General features: G+C 37.0%; 3 protein-coding genes across 3 annotated transcripts; 2 read left to right on the top strand and 1 right to left on the bottom strand.

The window, feature by feature from the left end:
- LOC18771585 (protein STRUBBELIG-RECEPTOR FAMILY 2) lies at positions 354-5752 on the top strand. Its single transcript, XM_020568969.1, has 16 exons — positions 354-447; positions 1041-1200; positions 1293-1364; positions 1458-1523; positions 1633-1704; positions 1780-1851; positions 2128-2199; positions 2320-2385; positions 2475-2540; positions 2607-2959; positions 3507-3751; positions 3855-4120; positions 4400-4547; positions 4654-4793; positions 4889-5045; positions 5307-5752. The coding sequence occupies exons 1-16, from the start codon at positions 354-356 to the stop codon at positions 5499-5501; spliced, it is 2244 nt and encodes a 747-aa protein (XP_020424558.1). The 3' UTR covers positions 5502-5752.
- On the bottom strand, positions 5860-9794 carry LOC18769731 (CDK5RAP3-like protein). Its single transcript, XM_007204511.2, has 10 exons — positions 9552-9794; positions 9315-9449; positions 9102-9196; positions 8884-8978; positions 8634-8769; positions 8387-8536; positions 7722-8252; positions 7337-7545; positions 6588-6720; positions 5860-6220 (listed from the first exon to the last, which is right to left on the bottom strand). The coding sequence occupies exons 1-10, from the start codon at positions 9604-9606 to the stop codon at positions 6089-6091; spliced, it is 1671 nt and encodes a 556-aa protein (XP_007204573.1). The 5' UTR covers positions 9607-9794; the 3' UTR covers positions 5860-6088.
- On the top strand, positions 9848-13338 carry LOC18770565 (outer envelope pore protein 16-3, chloroplastic/mitochondrial). Its single transcript, XM_007202626.2, has 3 exons — positions 9848-9967; positions 10630-11002; positions 12918-13338. Exons 2-3 carry the CDS (start codon positions 10663-10665, stop codon positions 13064-13066), a joined length of 489 nt encoding a protein of 162 aa, XP_007202688.1. The 5' UTR covers positions 9848-9967; positions 10630-10662; the 3' UTR covers positions 13067-13338.

Genomic DNA, 13843 nt, shown 5'->3' with positions numbered 1-13843 from the left:
CTCTCTGCAACCTCCACAGCACACATTCCAAACCCTCTCTGCTTCACAATCTCTCTCTCTCTCTTTCTCTCTCTCTGTGCCTGTTGCTTCCTCCAAAGGTTCATTTATAAACCCTAAGCATTTCTATATTCAATCTACAGCTTCGACGTCGTTTTTGTCTTTAGCTTTTTTTGAGAATTGTGTTCTTGATTGCATTTTCGGTTAGTTCTGCACTCTTTCTTGAACACTCTGTTCCGTTTAGTTTCCGAGAAAATGGAGGAAAATGAAAGAAAATGCATTTAACTTTAGTTTATGTTACACTGTTTCTGAAAAGATTTCTTCCGTTTGATTGCCGCAGTCTGATTCTCGAGGATATGGCTAAACAGAGCCTATGTGTGTGTTTCGCGGTAATTGTCATCTCCGCCATTCTGGTTTCAGAGGCTGGGGCATTTACTGAACCGCGTGATGGTATGATCCTTCTTTTTTTTCTTTTTGATTTTCTTGTCGTTCTATATGGAGTCTTTTTCACTGTTAAAGTTGATAGATGTCGTTGGTGAAGATCGTTGTTTAGAGATACAGTGTTCGTTATCCTCTGTTTGGTCACTGAGAAAGTATAGGAAAAGTAGAAAAGAAATAGAGTAGAAAAAGGGGGCAAAAAAGTTTTAATTTTTATGTGTTGGAAGCAAAAGAATCAGAATTTAGAAGGCTCGAATTTTGTGCCGATTAATTTTCCAGGGTTTTACGAGCAACCAAACAGTAAGGCCGCAGCTTTGGGCGGGAAAATTACGAAACGGTCTTTTGCTCAAAACGACCTGTCGTCTTTGAACAGTATTAGAAAGAGTAATTTTTGTGGTGGTTTGAAGAAATAATAGTTCATAATTAATCAATTGGACTTTCTTACTTCTCCCAGTTTACCAACAAAAATTAAAATTAAAAATCAATTGGACTACCATGTTGTGCATTCTGCTGAGAAGGGCAGAATGTTTTTTTTTCTTTTTTTTTTTTCTTTTTTCTGGAATAGAATATGCATTTAGAATAATCTTAGCTGTACTGGTTCCAAGTTTATTATTTCACTCTGTGCATTGCAGTCACTGCTCTTCAAGATCTTTACAGAGCCCTTAACCACCCACCACAGCTGAAGGGATGGAGATCGGACGGCGGGGATCCTTGTGGTGAATCATGGGGTGGAGTGTCATGTTCTGGGTCATCTGTAATATACCTGTAATGCACACAGCTCCATTAACTATGCACCTTTTCAGACTTGGGCTACCTTAACAATGTACCAAACTTAATTCTTTTCTCACCTTATGCAGTAAACTTCATGGTCTGAGTCTCTCAGGGTATCTTACTGGCGAGCTCTATAACTTCTTCAATCTGAAGCAATTGTAAGTGATCATTCTGCTGTTTTTTAGCTTTACATATGCCTGTGCAAGCACAACTTTTGCTGATTCATTTTCATCTGGTTTCGAATCTTCTAGGGACGTTAGTTCGAATAACATTGTGGGTGAAATTCCATATGTCTTACCTCCTAATGCTACTCATATGTAAGTATGATGCTTAGTTCAGACAACTGATTGGTTAAATTTCATATTTTAGATCATTTACTTTTTCTTTTTTTTTAATTGTTATAATTCTGCTTTCTCACATGTGCAGAAATATGGCATGCAACTTTATGACCCAAAATATTCCCCATTCTTTACCTACCATGAAAAGCCTCCGACATTTGTGAGTTGCTTATTCCCTGACTGATTTTTGGTTCATGATTGTTCTGTCATAAACTGAAATTTTCCTTCCTTGCAGGAATCTAAGCCACAATTTGTTATCTGGACCTATTGGCAATGTATTTACCAGCCTACAGAATTTAAGAGAACTGTATGCTTCTTTTCATGTAACTCTTTTAATGTTGGGTTTCAAGTGAAATTGAAATGGGGGTTTTAACTTTGATTCTTTAAGTTGATGTGGAATAAAAGATGCTCAACTTTTAATCTTCTTTGTTGGTATATCACGGGTTTGTTGATTTCTATTTTTGTTCTCTAAATCGCAGCATGTTGTCATTGGATGAATTGTGATCTGGTTGAGATATCAAATTACAAGTTTGGACAATGTATTTACCGGCCTTTCTTACTGGTGAGTTTTTGTTTTCTGCAGGGATTTGTCATATAATAACTTCACTGGAGATCTTCCAAGTTCATTTGGATCCTTGACAAATCTCACTGGATTGTGAGTTTTTGTTTTGTTTTAAACTTTTTTTTCCCTATGTTGCAGTGCTTTCATGCTTGGGATAGTCTATTTCTACAATTACGTGTCATTGATTCACATGTCCATTGGGTGCATCTGCAGGTACTTGCAGAATAACAAATTTACTGGATCAGTGGCTTATCTAGCTGAGCTTCCGCTAACTGATATGTAGGTTTCCACCTACCTGCCTTTTGCTGTGTTTTGCAATTTTTATTATCTGTTTTCTTATTGCTTGCTTGCACATTTTCTGTTGACAGGAACATTCAAGATAATTATTTCAGCGGTATCATTCCAAATCATTTCCAGTCCATACCAAATTTATGGTAAGTGATCAGTTGTTATTACAACTCCTTCTCCTGCAAAGGAAAAAAATAAGTAAACATCATACATTTATCTTCTTTCAGGTTTGGGGGAAATAATTTTCATGTAGGGGATAACTCTCCACCCTGGGACTTCCCTCTGCAAACCCAGGCAACTGCCATTGAACAGAACATCCCTGCCCCCCCAGCAACTCAGTCAAGTGCCATTGCGAAGAACCCCTCTAAGAAATTAGGTGGACACAAGAAGAAAAGGATTGGCCCTGGAGGAATAGCGTTTTTGGTTGGTGGAGGAACTCTAGTGGCATCATGTGTGGCCCTTTACATTGCAGTTCGCATCAATCAATCGCGTGCACAGAGGCTTATAACCTTGGGGAGCAGTAATAGCTCAATGCATTCTCTGTCAGTCAGAAATACTGCCAGAGGTAAACTCTCACTCACTTTCATACTGATCCTGTATACAATCTGTCAGTAAATAATTGTAGTAATCTATATAATTTAACCAACAGGCCTGAAATCTGTACTCTTGCAATCAATTAAAGTAAAGATTATTGCCCTGCTATTTTAGTCCAAAGCACATTTACCTTAGCTCTCATCTTTAAACGAGCCAACCGCTGCAAGCTCAATCCTATGCTTAGCTCAGAAATGAAGTTCTTCTTGTAATATATTGTATCATCTCACTGATTAGATATCATTTTAGCTTTGAAAGTGAATGCGTAGGTGATGGTATCATCTGTATATGCCCTTTCAGACATGGTGTTTAAACCTGAAATCCAGGTTTAAAGACATTCCTTGTAACTAATGGCACAAACCTCATCTTGATATCAACATGTCTAATGGCAATAAATTTTGACATGAACTTGTCTTAATCCACTTCTGCTGCATAGCTTCTCCATGCCTTTTCTTTTTCAGTTTTTATTTTAAATTCTTGATCTGCTCCCTGCCTTGTTATATATGGCTCTTCTACTGCAGAAGAAAGCCCACAAATATTGGCCTTCAGTTCACCCATTCTACCTCCTAGGCGACTACCTCTTGCTTACAGAATGCAGAAAAATCCTAGAAGAAAAAGTTTCTCTGATAAGTACAGATTCCCAATGAGAGCAAAGCAGTACACTGTGGCAGAGCTTCAATTAGCTACAAACAGCTTCTGTCAAGAAAACTTTCTGGGTGAAGGATCTCTTGGTTCAGTTTACAAGGCCGTGTTTCCTAATGGCCAAGTATAAACCTGAAATTTCCTTAGACTAATTATTTCTACTTATAGCCACAGTGAATTCCTATGGAACTTGTGAGAATTCTTTGACTGTTATTCCTTTGTTTCAGATTTTGGCTGTGAAGAACATCAACATGGCAGGATTGTCTTTCAATGAAGAAGAACAATTCTTGTATGTCATTTGGACTGCTTCGCGTTTGACTCACCCAAACATAGTACCACTGGTTGGCTATTGTGTAGAGCATGGACAGCATCTTGTTGTGTATGAGTATGTTAGAAATTTATCCCTTCATGATGCTCTGCACAGTGATGAATACAAGCCTTTGTCATGGGGCCTTCGTCTCCAGATTGCTCTTGGTGTTGCACAAGCTTTAGAGTAAGTATTGTATTCTCCAACAAGTTCATATCTCTTAGTCCACACCTAGTGGAACGGCGTTTCGAATAAATAATTTACTGAGTCGCAAACTGTAACTATTATACCTTTTTTTTCAATGAAATGTGGATTTTAATTGCAATATACCTCACGAATCATGATCTTGAAAGTTAGACAGTTTTAAAGAGTTCTTAGTTCCTAGGTAGCAATTGATCCCTTCTATGTGAGGGAAATAATGTAGTTATCCTCGTTACTAATCTGTTTGGTTTATTTGGATTTCAGCTATTTGCACTCCACATTCACACCGCCAGTTGCTCATAGCAACTTGAAGAGTGCCAATATCTTACTTGATGAAGAACTTGCTCCTCGAATCTGTGACTGTGGGCTTGCGATTTTGAGGCCACTTACAAGCAATAGGCTTAAGCTAAAGGTATATACTTTTTATAAGTAAGTCCTACTTCTATGCTGATACAAAACAGTTGGTAATAAACTGACACAGGCTAAACTGCTTAACTTCATTTTTATGATGCAAACAGGCTTCAGAAAATGCTATCGGTGACACTGGCTACATTGCACCTGAGCATGGCCAGCCAGGCATTGATAGCACAAAGTGTGACATCTATGCCTATGGAGTGTTGCTTTTGGAGCTACTAACAGGAAGGAAACCTTTCGATAAGTACGCTTGGTTCATACACATTTTTCCCATTTCTCAACATTATTATTGTCTTGTTTCTTGATTGTGAACGTATGCTGCTATTTTGATATACATAGTTCAAGACCAAGGGAGGAGCAATCACTGGTGAAATGGGCTTCATTCCGGCTTCATGACAGTGAGAGTCTGGCTGAGATGATTGATCCCGGAATTAAAAGGACATTTTCCTCCAAGGCTATCTCCCAATTTGCTGACATTGTCTCCCTCTGTATACAGGTACAAGCACATACCTTAAATTTATGCATTAAGAGAATGTTGTCTTAGGGAAGTCCAAAAACAACAACCGATTCTAGTACTGTTATTACTTGAAGCTATTAGTTGAAAGCTGTGTTTTTAGAAGGCATTTTTCTGTTGAAGTTGCTTATGCACTGAACAAACGTTAGCTTCTATCTGATAACATGTAATTACTTTGATGGGTGTTTCTTACCTGTTGAAAAATTTTGATTTTTTTTGTTTGTGTCACTGAAACTTGAACAGCCTGTGAAGGAATTCCGACCGCCGATGTCTGAGGTTGTGGGATCTCTATCAAGACTAATCCAGAAACTGAATTGCATGGGGAAAGGTAAAGGAGTAGATGGTTATGGTGTTCAAGTTGACCTTTTCGAGAGATCTTTCCGTTCAACCAACAGCCAGTTCATGGGCTCACCTTCAATGAGCTATTTGTCCATTTGATCTCTACACACAAACTGAATCTGCTGCGTTGGATGTTTGCTACAAGATTGTGTTCTCTCCCATGACAAATGCTGTATATTCTTTTGTACAGGCCTTCTTTTCATGCTTTGGCATATTTGGCAATCTTCGCCATAAGTGAAATTAAAGGGTCCAAATATATACGTACTATTGCTCTGTCATTTTTGTAGAATACAGAAAGTTGAAGCGACTGATTTCTGCAAATTATATGTTGAGTTTGATAGAGTTTGGGAAACTTCTTTCATGGATTCACTGGGATTTCAAAGACTTTTTTCTTTTCTTTTTTTCCTTCAATTTTTGTAAGATCTTGAAGCAAAAAGAGAACCACTTCTTCAAAAAATAAAACACAAACGCAAAGTATGGAATGTTTTACTATCATTGGAAGTTAACATCTTCGTGTGCATCAAGGCCACTATTCAAATGGTATTGACGTGTCCGATTATGTTAAACATGGATGATCTCTCCAACTATATCTTCCTTAGCCCACTAAAGTCTAAGGGGGTATTGATCTTTCCAACTATATTAACAGATCTTCCATGAAACATGGATGAAAGGAAGCAATCATCTTCCTATGCACCAAGGCCACTAGTCAAAAGGGTATTGATCTCTCCAATTATATTAACAGGTCTTCCATCGAACATGGATGAAAGGGTGCTTTCACACAGCTTCTTCAGCTCCCGAGTTTTTGCAAGAGCCGCTTCCTGTAATAGAACCAGGAGTTAGTATTTTCTGCCAAAAATTCAAACTGACATTAACAAAGAGAAAGTGGATGATTGCTTTTCTCTGAATAATAGTATTTTTACACAAACAGAAGCAAGATAGGACCAGAGGCCCAGAAGTCAAAAACAACACAAAATGACTTATTCTAGCGTAGCTATCTTTCAGCAGTCAGAGTTCAGGGGAAGGGGAAAGGAAGAAACAGACGTATGATCATAACTATAAAAGCAAACATAAATTTCCTAATTTTATACCTGAAGAACCAAAAGAATTTACCACTAAAACTGGGAGACTTCAACCCTCCCACTCCCAATATATGTAAGGGTATAAAGCTATCAATAAATAGATCACCTGCTTAGGCCAGGAAGAAGATAATGAATTTTGCAGCTCCATGCGTTTGGCAGCTATGCCCTTCAAACCATCTTTCAACTTAACTTCATGATGCTTCTTTTCTTCCAATGAACTCACTAATCTGTCTAGAAACCTGAAATTAAGGTTGACATAAGTATACTACTTCAGTTCACAGAACAAAAACAAAACCAAAAAACCAGAGTAAGTAGTAAAGAATTATAGTACATGGATAATGGCAAGGCCGCTTAAGTAACATGCTAAATATTGCAGCTAGAACGGAAGAGGAATTCAACCTATACCTATTCATTAAAACCACAATTAAAATAAAATTATCCGAAATAGGATTAGCCAATTCTAGAAAGCTGCAACAAGAAGCCAATTTAAACGTTTAAAATTTTTTATTAAAAAACTTATTTGATGGTATAAAGGATCTTTCTGATGTAATGTAACAAACAATTAGGAGTAACCATGCAAAGATAGAAAGAGAAACAAGATCAAGCAAGTACAGTCTCCAGATTTATGGCCTCATTATTTCTTGTACTGACAAAAAGTTACATCCAAGATGCTAATATATGCAAATTGTCTGTGTGCCGCACAAATTTGGCAGGGAATTTTGTTCAATTTAACTAAATACTGTCACTGATTCTGCTTTTGGGAACATTCTATGATTTTCTTGTTTGAAATTCAAAATATACACACCGAAACGAATTTAAAAAAGACACAAATCAAGAAAAAATATTTTGTATTACCTTTTGGAGTTGAGAATCATAATCAAGTCCCTTGTCTTCCTATTTGTCAGCAGTGAAATGGCCAAAGAAACATCAGATAGCATTGCCTCGATGGCATCATGAGCATATTGCTGCAGCACAAAGGGAGCAACTGCCTGGACTTGATGTTGCAAGGTCAAAGTTTCTTCATTCTTCAACTCAACCAATCGCTGATTTAAAAAAGCTTTCACCTGATAGCAGAATATTAATAGAGAACATGAATTCATGTAAAGGAAGCTTCGTGATCTGACCACAGATATAAAACACAAACTAGTAGGATCTTTCAGTCAAAAACCGACAATATTATACCAGAAGAACAAATGGAACAAATAGATCCAATGCAGCCATATGAAAAATTGCCATATACCTCATTCAGATCATCAAGAATCTTGTTCCTGTACTCTGTCTCCAAAAGTTGGCTCCTGCCTTCCTTGATTTCAGTTGTTTCAGTTGAAGTATCAAGACCAGATGTTTGATTGTCTACGACTACATTAGGAAAGTTGACATCATCAATCACATCAACCTGAGGAGTCTCAACACTAATATCCCAAGATATCTCTGACACGGAGATCTCTGGGATCTGATCAGATTTTACCGCTTCATTTGGAGCACTCTGCAAGATCTCACTCGCATTAACCATTTCATAAGGACCCAAACCATTACCAGTATCCTCTGTTTCTTCCAAAGTACCAATATCCCAATCAATCTGAGAACTATCCACAGAAAAATCCCAGTCTAAGCTATCTGCATTAATGTCTACATCCACTTTCACATTGTTTGTCTCATCATTGCTTGATTGAACATTCCCAGAATCAACAACCTCTGAGCCTATAGGGACATTCAATGATGGGGGATGTTCACGTAAATCTTTCAAGTTTGTCAACACGACCAAAGGCCTCTGTGATCACATTCACAAATAACAGAGTTGATTTATGATATTAGTCACACTGATCTCAAATTTCCATCAACATCTACAAACAATAAAGAAGTTATTCTTCATATCATGAAACAAATAAAAAATTATCGCCTTACATCCTTGTCTGTGTGAGCATCTCTAACAAAGTTTGAATAATACTCCAGAGCCCTTGACACAGATTCACCATTTAAAACTTCCAAAATCTTGCTAAATGTACTTGGAAGTGATTTCGCAGTCTCTAAAAGTTCCAACCTCACATTTTTTCCCTAAAGAAAAGAACCAGACAGGCAGATACCAAATTTAAGAAGGAAAACCTATCAAGCCAAATGAGAAAACAACAAGTAGGGGGGTCCAAGATATAACCTGCAGTCCAAGTTCTTGACAAGCCTCTACATACTTCGCTGCTGATAGAGCTGCACTTCTCTTAATATCAGCTTCCTTGTGCTCTAGTTCTGCTAATTGTTGCTGAATCTTTTGCACCTGCTTTTTCTGATATGGACTTCATAACAGGAGAAAAAGAATAATCAATACAAATCACATATAAATACCCTTAAGTTTTTAACTATTCTTCTTATCATGCAGTAACCAAGCAGGCAATGGCAAAACCACTTACATCTCATAGTTCACATTCTGAACCATTATTTGAGCAGCCTCGCCAAGATATACATAATCTTTCTCAAAAGAACGTACAATTGATTCCCAAGCACCCTATCCAAACAAAACACAAAATTTATACACACATATATATTCATATTACAATTCAAGTACGTTTGTGCAAAGGAGAAAGAGAGAGCTTTGTGCAAAGGAGAAAGAGAGAGCTGAAGGTCTTACAGCGGCACCGGATAGCCGGCCGAATATATTCCGGCTTTCTGGAGCTGACTTCGCAAGAATATCATATATCTGTTTGGCGTCCAAGTAACCAATTCCTAGAAATAGCATTTTAGTTAACCCATTGAGACGAAATTACGAATTCTCAAGCACCCAATTCCCAATAGAATCACAAATTCACAATTCGAAAATGGATTAAGTTTGAAAAAAACCAACCATCAACCTCTAAGCTACGGAAATAGGGATTGATATCCTTAGGAAGGGAAGCGAATTCCTTGGAAATCCGAGCTCTCGCTGCTGCCAATCGCTTTCTCCAGTCTCCAGGTATTCTCTTGCGATCAACCAGCCATTCTTCAATTCAATCCCAACGCAACAAAATTATCAATCCCCAAAAAAAAACATAAATATAAAAAAATCTGAAAGGAAAAATTGAATTCCGGTGGTTCTATGTACCTCCGAGACGAGAAAATGTGATGTCGATTGGGAGTTTGCCAATGTCTTCTGGCATTTTCCGGGAAAACGTTTTCTAGGGAAAGCAGTTTCCCTTCTTCTCAGAATATCAGCTTTGTGTGATTTGAGAAATGAGTGAAAGACTGTAAAGTCTGAAATGAAAGTGGTGCAGGAGGTTTACGGGTAAACGGGTCGGGGCCCAAATGAAAAAGAACACGGTTTACGGACAGTCGTCGTATACGAGGCCCAATTTTGAGGGAGGGGCAAAATAGTCATTGCAGACAGTAATGGTAATCTGGTGCAACAAGGAGCAGATGCCATTTTCGATCATTTTTGCTGATAGTCTTTGTTTCTTGTGTGTCTTCGTAGTGAGAGCACTGAGTAGAAACTCGCCGGCTTCTCATTTTTCTCCTGAAAAGGTAATTTTCATTTTTCGCCTGAGCTTCTGCTTTCGTTTTGGTTCTTTCATGGATTCATATGCTCCTGGATCATATGCATATACATATTTAGGGTTTAGATTTATCAATTTTTAAATTTGTTTTGTTGATGGTTGGATCTTCATTTCGGGCGTTAGCATTTACTCAAATTAGCATCGATTTTGTGTTAATAGTCACATAATATTTGGGTTTTGTGGAATTTGTCTTTGATTGCATCTATGTGGATGAATTCTTCTTTTTTTTATTTTTTTTTTTCTGGAATTGATTACCAAACAATGCCTTATTATGAAACAAAATAATTTTACTTATTCTTCTGTAATTTTTGTTTTTTTGGCCCAAATTTTCATGTTAGGATTTATTTTTTTCTTTCCCAAATGCTTAGTTTGTTAGTGTGGAAGAATTTTTTTTTTTAAAGAAATGAAATATGGGTTAGTAGAAATGCTAAATGTATGTCGCTTACTGCCCATCAAGGGAAATGAATGCTTCTATAGAATTTGAACCCAGTAAAACTTATATGTTAAAAACAGAGAGAGCAAAGGAAAACACAGTTTCCTTCTTTGCCTTGCATGGTAGAAGTTGAAAGATTCCCTTTGGGAAAGGTTCAGTGAGGCCTAAGTGCTGATATATGTATTACTTTCTTGCAGTTTTTGTCAGTGCCCAGTTAGTACTAGACAGTCATGGACTCCTTGGACCCCGCGGAGCGCAGGTATTTGGAGGATGAGGATAGTCCTACCATGAAGACAATTAAGGGTGCAACAAATGGATTTGTTACTGGAACTATTTTTGGGACCATAGTTGCTACTTGGTATGATGTGCCTCGTGTTGAGAGAAGTGTCGCTCTTCCAGGGCTGATAAGGACCCTTAAGATGATGGGAAACTACGGGATCACATTTGCTGCAATTGGGGGAGTGTACATTGGTGTTGAGCAGATCGTGCAGAATTACAGGATGAAGAGAGACTTCATCAATGGAGCTGTTGGTGGTTTTGTTGCTGGGTCGACTATTCTTGGTTACAAAGGTGTGGATTTCTTTTGATGCCTATTTTCTTCCTTAAACTTTTAATTCCTGCTGCCACGAGTGGTAATCTGTGGTACTTACTGTACTTGGTCACAACTAAATGCCAATTCAGACATAATCTTATTCAAATATTCCAGGTCAGTCTTTCTTTTTCTTTTTATTTATTGGTATTTCTTCGAACCAAATTGGATTTTACTTTTCCAAAAATAGGGATTAAGTTTTTAGGAGAAAGATATGTTCAATGTTCTTTTTGTTGAAGTATGTCATAAGCTTCATGTATAATCTTCATAAATGGTTAGTTTTGACTGATAAGATTGAGGTGGCTTATGCTATAGAAATAGAGACCAATAAATTTGACACATATGCTGGTTAGAAAGGAGTGTGTATAACTTATCCAAAATTTATTGGATCCTGCTACTAACTATCTATTATATGTATCTAATATTTCCAACAAAAAGAAAGGCATGTTGCTGGTGAAAATCATGTGGAGCTGGCTCAGATGACGTCACCCTTTAAGCTAGATGATTGTTATGTATGATAACTACTGTATGATTTGTATGGATACACGAGAAAAAGTTCTTAGATATGTGAGGGTCAAATTGCATTTAGGTAGAAAATATTTTCTGTAATGATGATGGATGTATTATGTGTTTTGGACTAATGTTGAGTGAGAGAGTGAGAGAGTGAGAACTTTGCTGTGACCGTATAAATGATATGGAATAGGTAGTTTGTTGTTTCATGTCATACAAATCTCAGCAGAGAGCAGAAACTATCTTTCTTTTTTTTCTGTTGGCTTTTGCGTTAAATGGGAGGTTTGAATTTTTTGGAAGAATAAATTGCTGGCAGCAACCTATCTCATTTAGCCTTTGGTGATATATTTTGTGGAAATCGTGTTATTATCAACAGTGACTTGGCTAAGGTTTGACTATATTTTTAATACATGGACGCAGAATTTAATGGAACTTTGAGAATGTTAGTGGTGAGAACTTTTCCTTTGCAGAAAAGTTTATTTAAGATCCCCAGTCCAACGAAGAGAAACTGTCTCAGTAATTCACTTTCACGTGAACCTCATTAGTTGCTCTGGAATTAGTACATGTATAGTTTTATTTCTTCCTATCCTAATATTGCTTAAACCTTAAAAGAAGATATCCATTTATGGGTAAAATCTAGGGTTAGGATCAACAGCTCCTTTAATTTTCCAAAGCACATTTAATGGCTCAAATTATCTCTGTATTGTCGACAATTTTTAGCCTTGTTTCTCAAACAAGCACTGGGCGTTTAGATGAAAGCACATTGAATGGCTAAGATTAGTTGGGTTAACAAAATTAGTTTTCAAGATGTTTTCCAATGATACTCTCATATGCTAAGAGCTAATATGAGCCATTCAATGTATTTTCATCTAAAGGTCCAAAACTTGTGTTGCTATTATATAAATTTAAGGAGCTGAGTCTATTTTGGATTTGAAGAGCATACACTGAGTTCTTACTTAGCAGAGTATACTTGCAATAATCGAGATGGATTGGTTTGTAAGAAGCAAAACATCCTTGTGTCTGGGAATCACACTACTAGCACTTCTCACTTTCTTTCAGCTCATACAGAATGCATAAATGACCTATAGATCTCCATTCATTAATGAAATTTGTAGTTTATTTTCTAATCCTCCTAATTTAATGTGTCTGTCTGCTTGCCCAAATATTCTTTCCATTCAATGAGCGTTCTTATCGTTATTGGTTTGATCTTATCTTCATTTTGATTACTGAGCATGTAGAGTTGACTTATTTGGGGGTAAATGAATCCGGACTTTGGACTCTAGGTTCTAAATTGATATATGGATATTTACTGTGCTAGCAGGTAGTTGTTCTCGTAAGCCTCTAATGTTCTCAATTATGTTAAATTATTTGCTGTCCAATGGACAGGAAAGAGCATTTCAACTGCGATTTCTGCGGGGGCAGCCTTAGCGGTCACTTCTTCACTCATTGATGCTGGAGGCCAGACAACAAGAATCGATAACGGCAAGGAGTACTATCCTTACACCACCAAGAAAAGATCCACTGCCGATTCGTAAAAACTTACCAGTGCTGCTCTTGGAGGAAGATATTGGCAAAGCTAACGAAAAGAGAAGACTGTTTCATGAATTGGATGTATTTCTGGAGATGTAATCATACTCTTAGTTCTCTTTCTCTGTTGTCCAAATTTAAGTTTTTGACCTTGAATGGATGTATTGAATAAATCTGCTTTTTTTTCATATTTGCGTTCAAATATGCCATTAGTAAGTTGAGCAAACATATATTATTTTGTACGAAAATTCAATAATAATTAGACTGGTTTCAATTCCAATTGTTGACAGTTGGTAAGTGTCGCTGTGAACTAATGACAACGGATTTCACAATTAACTCACGACCTCTTCCAACGAAATGAAGATTAATCAGACCAAATGATCATCGACGGTGTGTATTTACTTCCAATGAAATGAAGATTAATCAGACCAAATGATCATTGACGGTGTGCTTTTACTTTTGCTAATCGTGTTGAAGGGTTTTAGCTTTGCCATTTTCCCCCTCTTGCACCACCATCATCTATGAATTTTAGAAAGCAACACCATCCTGAGAGGAAATACTTTAACTTTTAAACCAGAAAATTAGAGGTGAAGTTTCTTCAATTCACCCACCAATTCCCATCGATCTTATTGCCTTGTACATAACCTTAAACACAAAAGTTTACGTTAATAAGATATGACAAGTTTACATTAGAGTGCAAACTTTGTTGTCCCAAAAAACTGAAAATAAACAGATAAAAAAAAAGACTCAAAAAACACACCCAAACTACATATATATATATATAT

This window comes from Prunus persica, chromosome G7 (assembly GCF_000346465.2).
Source record: "Prunus persica cultivar Lovell chromosome G7, Prunus_persica_NCBIv2, whole genome shotgun sequence".
Lineage (NCBI taxonomy): Eukaryota > Viridiplantae > Streptophyta > Magnoliopsida > Rosales > Rosaceae > Prunus > Prunus persica.
The sequence above is the reverse complement of the archived record's forward strand: the minus strand, read 5'-3'. Positions and strand labels throughout refer to the sequence as shown.